A 10,033-nucleotide genomic window follows, 5' to 3' on the forward strand; every position below is an offset into this window, starting at 1 on the left:
GCAGCACGCACACACACACACTCACTAACACCCTCACATGTTCAATCCTTACACCCCAGTCTCCCTTAGAACCCCCACCCTTTTTCACTTCTTCTTAAGTTACTAGTCCAAGTGATGAAGTTGTGAGAGCAAAAGGCAGCAGCCGGCACGATTTTCAATCACAATCGCATTTGATTTTCTATTCCTTCTGCCAACTTTTGCTGTGAACGCGTGTTCGTGTGAGTGTGTATGTGTGTGTGCGTCACCATTAATTTGTACGAGCTTGTTGTGTTCGTTTGAGGTTTCTTCCGTTTTTCAGGCCAGCGCAAAGTGTCCTTGCTCTTTTACTCATCGAGGTCCTTTTTGGTGTCTGCAGAAGGGGAAGTCATTGGTGGGGGGTTGCTGTCTGTCGGAAGCTTCTTCGTCTTCCTCGTCTAGCAGGACTAATGGTGTCGCAAGGGGTAGTTTTAAAGAGGGCTTTGTGCTCAATACATGGCTCAATTTAAGGACTTATAATGTTTGTAGTGGTGCAGTCCTAAATTGATTAGTTAATTGAAATGTACTCTTTGAAAATTTACTAAACTGACTCTTTTTCTCTGTTTTTCTTATTTCAGGTTGGTACCAGTTCAGCAGTCACCTCGGTAAAGTATTGTTTTCTTTTATTTATTTATAACTAAGTTTCAAAAAATATCATTTGAAGTCGTAAAACTTTTAATATGCTACTTTTTTGTATTGCTTTCAATTGTATTTATTTTTTAGATTTTTAAGTTATTCAATTGTCAAAATTGCATTTTCTAATCTTCAATTCAGTAATTTATAATTTTTGAAATATTTCGAATATTTTTTAAATGTTTGGCTCAGACTTCACCCCCAAAACCAATCACTTCTTCAACTCAAGCATCACTGACCCCACCTCACCACCCCTCTGCACACAATTAAGCCGAGATTGTATTTATCGTCTGTGGGTCGTCCCTTCTTCTTCGTCACTCCTCACTGTACCAAGACATCTCACTGGACGACTGTCGTCATCATCGTTGAGTCGTTGAGAGATTCACTCGCAGTCCTTCTTCCTTTTGGTTGCGCGTGTGATAAAGTCCAAGTTCGAGAAGTCGACAATATCGTTAATTCTGACCCCTCTCCACATCCTCAACTCAGTTCTTAATCAAACTTGTTTGGTGGAGAGAAGAAGGACGAAGCGAAAAAAAAGTCACCCAGACGGCAGTGATGCCAGCTTGGAGGGAGAAGCAAAAAAATGGCACTCATAATGACGATGATGATTATAATCGACATCATTAGTGTTGGTTTTGTTGACATTTCTGCGTCTGTCCTTTTTTTTTGCGAAAGTGAAGACGAAACTCTCAACTGTTGATATCGAACGCTCGTGAACGGTCGTGTCAACGCACTGAAAAGGACGACCTTTTCCCTTAATCGTCTGTTTTAACAGGTGAAACAACACTCTGTTGCATCGCACCGGAGAGTCACGTAGAAAAATCACACAACCAACTCACGATGAGTCAACAGACAAATGTTGAGTGGAAAACAACAACGACAAAAAAAGCGCACAAAAGAAGGCGAGGATCCGGAAAAGTTAGGAAGGGGAAAAACATAGCAAAACGAACATCAAAGTAAATTTGCATAGAAAATCAAGCGAACGTGAACTTTGCGAAATCGGTTGCGTCGAAAGTTGTGTGACGAGGTCGGTTTTTTGGTGCTTACTTTTATTTCATTCATGGCTTTTCTCGAAGAGGATTCTCTGTGATAAAGAAAACTTCATATTTTTTGCTCTGAGTCAGAGTTAGAGCCAAGTTCAGAATCAAAGACAGTTGGTCATAAGGTCGGAGTCAGAATCAGCAACAGCAACAGCATCTGCAACAGCATCTGCAACAGCATCAGCGTTAGTATCAGAGTCAGCATCAGCATCAGCAGAGTCAGAATCAAAGTCAGAGTCAGAATCAGAGTAAGAATCAGATTCAGAATCAGAATCAGAATCAAAAGCAGAGTCAGAGTCAGAGTCAGAGTCAGAATCAGAGTCAGCATCAGAATCAGAGTCAGAAACAAAAACTGAGTTAGAGTCAGCATCAGCTTCAGCATCAGCATCAGTATCAGCATCAGAAACAGCATTAGAGCCAGAGTCAGATTCAGACTCAGCATCAGCATCAGCATCAGCATCAGCAAAGTCAGAATCAGAGTCAGAATCAGAGTCAAAATCAGAGTCAGAGTCAATGTTAGAGTCAGAGTCAGAGTCAGAGTTAGCTTCAGCATCAGAAACAACATCAGCATCAGTATCAGCATCAGAAACAGCATCAGAGGCAGAGTCAGAATCAGAGTCAGAGTCAGAGTCAGAGTCAGGGTTAGAGCTAAAGTCAGAGTTAGAATCAGAGTCAGAATCAGAGTCAGAATCAAAGTCAGAATCAGAGTCAGAATCAGAGTCAGAATCAGAGTCAGAATCAGAATCAGAATCAGAATCATAGTCAGAGTCAGAATCAGAGTCAGCATCAGAATCAGAATCAGAGTCAGAGTCAGAGTCAGAGTCAGAGTCAGAGTCAGAGTCAGAGTCAGAGTCAGAGTCAGAGTCAGAGTCAGAGTCAGAGTCAGAGTCAGAGTCAGAGTCAGAGTCAGAGTCAGAGTCAGAGTCAGAGTCAGAGTCAGAGTCAGAGTCAGAGTCAGAGTCAGAGTCAGAGTCAGAGTCAGAGTCAGAGTCAGAGTCAGAGTCAGAGTCAGAGTCAGAGTCAGAGTCAGAGTCAGAGTCAGAGTCAGAGTCAGAGTCAGAGTCAGAGTCAGAGTCAGAGTCAAGGTCAGAGTCAGAGTCAGAGTCAGAGTCAGAATCAGAGTCAGAGTCAGGGTTAGAGTTAGAGTCAGAGTCAGAATCAGAATCAGAATCAGAATCAAAATCAGAGTCAGAGTCAGAATCAGAGTCAGCATCAGAATCAGAGTCAGAATCAAAGTCTGAGTTAGAATCAGCATCAGCTTCAGCATCAGAAACAGCATCAGCATCAGTATCAGCATCAGAAACAGCATCAGAGCCAGAGTCAGAATCAGAATCAGAGACAGCATCAGCATCAGCACAGTCAGAATCAGAGTCTGAATCAATGTCAAAATCAGATTCAGAATCAAAATCAGAATCAGAGTCAAAGTCAGAGTCAGGGTTAGAGTCAGAGTCAGAGTCAGAATCAAAGTCAGAATCAAAGTCAGAATCAGAGTCAAAGTCAGAGTCAGAGTCTCAGATTCTAAGTAAGAACCAGAATCTGAAGGGAGTTCAATCTACAAATCCTTATTTCACAAAGAATTTTCCCAAAGAAGCGTCAGTCTCGCAAAACGGTGTTTGATTTTCTCCACCTCTCTCGAAGACTCGCAACCACCCATAAGCAAATTGTCGTTGCTCGTTTTGCGTGTAAAAATGTGTGTCTCTCTGTTTGGGGGGAGGGAGACACACTCCTCTTCAAACCCATCACGCCCTCTTGATTTCGTAAGATTCGTCCTGCCGGTTTGCAGAAGTTTTGCGCCCGAAAGGTAGGCAACACAGTACCTTGAGCAAACTTTTTCTTCCTCTTCCCCACTCTCCGTTCCCCACAGGTCGTGGAAAGGTTTCGTGTCGCGGCTCGGTGGTTTCTTCTTCCCTCCGTGTCTTGTCGTCGTCATTCGTATAAACATAAATCAAAAGCGCCACCTTTTTGCCCTCCCCCTTCCCATCCCTCGTTACGGGGGGAAGGGGGGAGCCCACACTTTGGACTGATTTATGTTTGTAAACAGACACACTTTTCACCTCGGCTTTCACTCTCTCTCGTGGCTTAACTCTGGCTGACTGACTTGGTGTTGTTTGGATTCTTCTGTTTTTTTTTTCAGCACGTGGTGCGCGGAAGCTGGAAACACACAAGTGGATGGCAACACTTGCTGAACCGGTGAACCGTTTTAAAGGTGGGGTGAGGAGGTTTTGGGGGGAAACAGGTTGTTGGTGGAATTTGGTTTACTTGCCGGTCTTTTATTTCGATTTTAACTTTGTAGTCACTTTTTAAAACCATTTTCACTCATTTCAATCTTTTACATGTGTTAGAAAATGAAATAATATTGAATTTTTATTTAACTCATGGTTCACAATTCAGTTGTTTCAAAAATTTATTTTTCCATAAATATTTTTGAAAAATGATTCTTTTTCTAAAAGTTGGCCTTGCCTATCCAAGCAACTTTGCCAAAGACACCTTAATTTTATCTCGCAATCAACGACATCTACGACTAATTTTGTCGATAGGTAGAGCTAACCCTCAAAAATCAGTTTTTTTTGCATAGTAATTAAGGTTTCAGATTTAAAGAAAAATTATGTTGTGAGCACTTTTAGAGCTCTGAAAAACATGTATTATTATAATTTTTTTTTAAATAAAGTTTTTGAGTTAGTATTTTTCGTTCAACTTAAGATCGGAAACCACAATAATTTTTAACCAAGCACACTTAATTTTGCGACCTGGTGCACTTTGCAATGAAAAATATTTTTTCGAAAATTGATTAGGCTGGTACAAATTTAATTTAATGTTTAGTGTTAAACAGAAACTAGTTCAATTCAAGAACAAACCTAGTGAGATAAAAAACCTATTTTCTCCGGCCCGCGAGGCCATTTTATCCGGCCCGCGATAGCATTTTGAAAATAGTTCTATAACTGGCCCTAAAGGCTGTTCATGAAATACTCAGTAAATAAATTGAGTGTCAAAATTAGAAAAATAATCTTGAGATTAAATTTTCAGATATAAAAAAACATTTATATGATCTATTTTTGCCTTTTACATAAAATTTGGCTTATTCATTGTTTTGTTTGGATTTTGCTTTTGTATTTGTTAAATAATTTTATTTCAAATTTAAAATATCTTCATGTATGAATTTATAAAATTCTTATCATTTCTATATTAATATTTTCATAATCAATTATTTTGGTTGAAAAATGTGCAAAAAGACTGCAAAAATAATGTTTTTTAGAACAACTTTTCAATAATAAAGTTTTGCTGGCAAAAGAGCTTTAAAAAATCAAATTAATATTGTCGAAAAAAAAGATCGTTGCTATTTTTTTAAATACAAAAAAATCAAAATACGTCAAGAAATACGATAGATTTTTTTTCATAAATTTTAATAACAAATTATAAGAAATTTTAACAATGACGAATAAAAAACTACCAGAAATATATTTTTCTACACTGTTTTAAATTTCGTGCCTTAAATACCATTTTAAAATGTATTGTAAAATATTTGAATACAGATGCACAACAACGCAACAATTTTTTTTTTTGCAGAGTAAGCGAAATTTCGATTCAATAAATTTTATTTTGTTTCGTTGATTGCAAAATCGCAACGACGAAATTAGATTTTTTTTAAAGTCAATAATATCAGCGTATTTAATTTCAATCGACAAAATTATTACAATAAGATTTTAACCAAAACAAATGAAAATAAATTTAATATACACATAATTGAAAGTTATCCTGGGTTTTAATTCTTAAAATCAGGATACATAATTTTTTTTGCAACACTACATTGTTTATTTGTTTACTTGAAACAACCTAACAAAAAAACTGTTTACTTTTTCCAACATTAGATCCGGCCCGCCACTGCATCAGAAAAATCAGATCTGGCCCACAGGGTCAAAAGGTTGGGCATCCCTGGTTTCAAGGAATCAAATAACTTATCAATTTAGAAATATTTTATTAAATTAGAAAATATATTTCAAAACTTACACCCAGCATTTCTGAACGGATTCTTTTTTCAAATAGTTGGTTTTAGGAAATTATTTATAATGAAATACATTTATTTAAATGTCAATCTCATTAGGCTACCACAATCCAATAGCTAACACAAATTATTGTTTCCATTCCAAACCCGGTGTGGCTTCTTCATTAAAATTCCGCTCCAGATAAAGCCTTAAATTGGCGGTTAGCAGAGTTAGCAGAGCCAGCCAACCCCCAAAATGCATATCGCACATATTGCCTGCATCCGTTTTTGGTTTGTGCCCGGCACTCAATTAAATTTCCCCAGCATTGATATGTTTCGCTGCAAATTGATCAATTAGTTCGGAAAACCCCCCGGTTCTTTCTCGTTACCCTGGGCAAAACCGTTCGGGATTTTTCTAAAAAATATTTCACCCCAACGAATTTCCCTCTGAAGGGGAGAGGGAGGGGATGTGAGTCCCAATTTTACGCCAATGAGCTTTCATCGATTCTAATCCCCAATCTGGAGCACTTCTCACCCCCTCCTCAACTTTTCTTCTTCTTGCCTGTGTGTGTGTGCTCACTCTGCCAATAATAATCAAATTGGTTGTTCGTCGGAGTTCGGTACCCATTTCATTCCGTATAGGTAAATTAATTAATACAGAACATTTTGAATAATTCATAGCTGAGTGAGCATTGAATTTATTGTAATAATTACTTGCCTCCTCCTCCTCCCAACTCTTCGATGTGAGGGTGGTTGAGTCGATATGTTATTGGTGCAAATTCCGGCATGACTCTCGTGTCACTTTCATCTCTCCAATGAGAGTGTGTGTGTGTGTGTTTGTACGTATGTGCTTCAGTGGAAATCAATCGAAACCAACCCGGGAGCCCACCCAGCAGTGGGGTTCACTTAGTGAGATACGATCATTAGGAAAATCATCGTACCAATACAGCACACAATCACACATATGCTGGAAAGGGTAGAGAGTAGCCTAACCTCCACCCCCTAATCACTCTGCTCTGATACGGATGAGTTCACATCAGTTTTATGGTTGTCTGAAAATTATTTCCTCAGTCCGGTACACACTTTGCTCGATTGGCACCCTGCAAGGGACTTTGTGAACAGTGATTTCATGTGAGGTAACGAATCTTAATCTTAATTAATTAGTAAATTTTCTTTAAAAAAAATCTTCGTATATTTTTCAAAGAAAAGAGTCATTTTTTGTCAATTTTATTTAAAATTTATTCAAAAAAAAATATCAATGAGGTTTGTTCGCAACTTCCTATGGATTAATTGCGGTGATGATGTGACCCGATGAAGCGACAATCTGGCTTTGCCAATGACACCCACCTGTCGGAAGTAGGACCGAAAGAGAAGCATCAGTTGGGTGGGGAGAAGAATTGCCCCAAGCAATTATGTTTCTATTGCCTCCCACTCTGCTGGAACGAACCTTTTCCCTGAAACCCCCTCAACCACTGGTGTATGGAATGAAGAGGAAAAAAGCATGAGCAAAATGTGGATCAAAGCCTGTGTGTGACGAAGCTCACATATAAAGTGGTTCCCAGCCTCAGGAGGAGGCTCGCCCCTCCCCCACACCCCACTTCCTTCACGGAGATGTAAATCTCTAATCCTGTCAGCAGCTTTGAGGGGGTGAGTGAGTGGGTAGATGAAGGAAAAACCATAACCGACGACACTCTTGACCACTTTATCCTGTCGATTTATCGTCACTCTTTTATACCTGGAATTAATTTAATTGGTTCCACTCTGTGACTCTGGCTGTGGCTTCTGCTTGGGGTAGGGTTTAGAGAGATCCGGAGTGAATTTGATGCAATTAATTGTGGATATTTTATTGGCCACTTTCACATCGTTTTGCGAGTTATTGAAAGGCTCTAAACACGATTTTATCAAAAACATACCATTTGAATATTGCAACAAAATAACATTGCCCCTATTTCTAAATTCATTTGTTTATCAAGTTTTTACTAAAAAAAACATCTGCTAATACCGAAATAAGAGATATTTACAACTTTGGTCACACTTGTTCTTTTTTTAAGTTTAAAAGATATAGCTCGAATGCTTACAATTTACTTTATTTTTTCTGTTAAGATAGTTTCAATAATTAGTTTAAGTTTATGTCTCTTAAATATCAAAGCATAAAATCATAATTTTTAAGACAGAAGTATCGTTATATTGATGCAACAAAACTCCAAAATAAAAATGAAAAAGATTTTGAAAATGCCGGTTTAACTTGACTACAAAACAAAATGAAGTAAATTTAGTTCAACAAAAATATTACACAAAAATTTAGAAGTTCAATCGTTGAAAAGGGGAAAAAACAGTAACTTATCAATAACAAATACTCAAATTTAATGAGCAGTTCTCTACGAAATCGATCTTTTTTTTTTTTGAATTTTAATTTTTCTATTTTTTAATCAGGCTGAAACTTTTTTGGTGCCTTCGGTATGCCCAAAGAAGCCATTTTGCATCATTAGTTTGTCCATATAAATTTCCATACAAATTTGGCAGCTGTCCATACAAAAATGAGTTATGAAAATTCAAAAATCTGTATCTTTTGAAGGAATGTTTTGATCGATTTGGGGTCTTCGGCAAAGTTGTAGGTATGGATAAGGACTACACTGATACACGGTAAAAAAATTTGGTGATTTTTAATAAATTTAACTTTTTGTCACTAAAAATTGATTTGCAAAAAATACTATTTTTTTTATTTTTTGTATTTTTTTATATGTTTTAGGGGACATAAAATGCCAACTTTTCAGAAATTTCCAGGTTGTGCAAAAAATCGAATTTTCGAATCAATACTGATTTTTTCAAAAAATCGGAATATTGGTCGCAAAAATTTTTCAATTTCATTTTTCGATGTAAAACCAAATTTTTCAATCAAAAAGTACTTTAGTGAAATTTGCATAAAGTGCACCGTTTTCAAGTTATAGCCATTTTAGGTAAACTTTTTAAAAATAGTCGCAGTTTTCCATTTTTTTAAATTAGTGCACATTTTTGCCCACCTCTGAAAAAAATATTTTTGAAAAACTGAGAAAATTTTCAATATTTTGCTTTTTTGAACATTGTTAATACGACCTTTAGTTGCTGAGATACGGCCATGCAAAGGTTTCAAAAGCAGGAAAATTGATGTTTGCTAAGTCTCACCCAAACAACCCATCATTTTCTAACGTCGATATCTCAGCTACTTATGGTCCAATTATCAATGTTAAAATATTAAACATTCGTGAAATTTTCCGATCTTTCCGAAAAAAATATTTTTAAAATTTTCAAATCAAGACTAACATTTCAAAAGGGTCAAACATTCAAAATTACGCCTTTTTTAAATGTTAGTCTTGATTTAAAAAAATGAAAATATTTTTTTCGAAAAGATCGGAAAATTTCACGAATGTTTCATATTTTAACATTGAAAATCGGACCATTAGTTGCTGAGATATCGACGTTAGAAAATGGTGGGTTGTTTGGGTGAGACTTCACAGAAAAAATGAATGTTTTTGATGAATATTCATCAGGTTCACATTTTTACTCATTTTTTATGTAATATTACTCAAAAAAGAGGTAATATTCAACATACGATGCACTTTATCAAAATTTCACTGAAGTACTTTTTGATTGCAAATTTGATTTCACATCGAAAAATGTAGTTGAAAAATTTTGCGACCAATATCTCGATTTTTTTAAATCAGTATTGATTCGAAAATTCATAACTCGGTCAAAGATTTTTGCACAACCTGGAAAAGTTGGCATTTTATGTCCCCTAAAACATATAAAAAATAAAAATAGTGTTTTTTTGCAAATCAAGTTTTGTGACAAAAGTTAAATTAAAAATCACCAAATTTTTTTTAACGGTGTATCATTTTTTTCAGTGTATTCCTTATCCCTACCAACAACTTTGCCGAGGACACCAAATCGATCAAAAAATTCCTTCAAAAGCTACAGATTTTTGAATTTTCATTTTGTATGGACAGCTGCCAAATTTGTATGGAAATTTATATGAACAAACTAATGATGGAAAAGTTTCAGCCGGATTAAAAAATACAAAAAAAAAACGAATGACAGAAATCTCACAGAATTGCTCTAATTGTTTTAAGTAAAAACTTACTTTTAAATTCATTAAAAATAATGCATCTTTTAATCAGTTTTAAAAGACTTCAATCTAGAGATGGGCAAAAGAGTAAGCCGCTCAAAGAGCCGGTTCTTCAAAAGAGCAAATGAACCATGGTTCACAAAAAGATCCGCGGTTTTTTTAATTCCGGTCTTTTGATAGAACCGTTCAAAGATGAAATAATTTTAAACTAGTTATAAATATAATTGATTAAGTTTCCAACAAATTGTAGTTTTCAATTTGTTT

At 36.2% G+C, this 10,033-nt stretch overlaps 1 protein-coding gene across 10 annotated transcripts in view; it reads left to right on the forward strand.

The window, feature by feature from the left end:
* LOC6037900 (LIM domain transcription factor LMO4) overlaps window positions 1–10,033 on the forward strand; it is a 470,644-nt gene that overhangs the window by 451,492 nt on the left and 9,119 nt on the right. For 9 of the 10 annotated variants that reach the window (XM_038258414.1, XM_038258415.1, XM_038258413.1 and 6 more), the window contains one exon: window positions 594–620. The exons of the other annotated variant lie outside the window; for it this stretch is intronic. In XM_038258414.1, the coding sequence (XP_038114342.1) occupies window positions 594–620 (27 nt within the window). The remainder of the gene's footprint in view (window positions 1–593; window positions 621–10,033) is intronic. 10 annotated transcript variants of the gene reach the window in all.

Source organism: Culex quinquefasciatus, chromosome 2 (assembly GCF_015732765.1).
Source record: "Culex quinquefasciatus strain JHB chromosome 2, VPISU_Cqui_1.0_pri_paternal, whole genome shotgun sequence".
NCBI classification, from domain to species: Eukaryota; Metazoa; Arthropoda; class Insecta; order Diptera; family Culicidae; genus Culex; species Culex quinquefasciatus.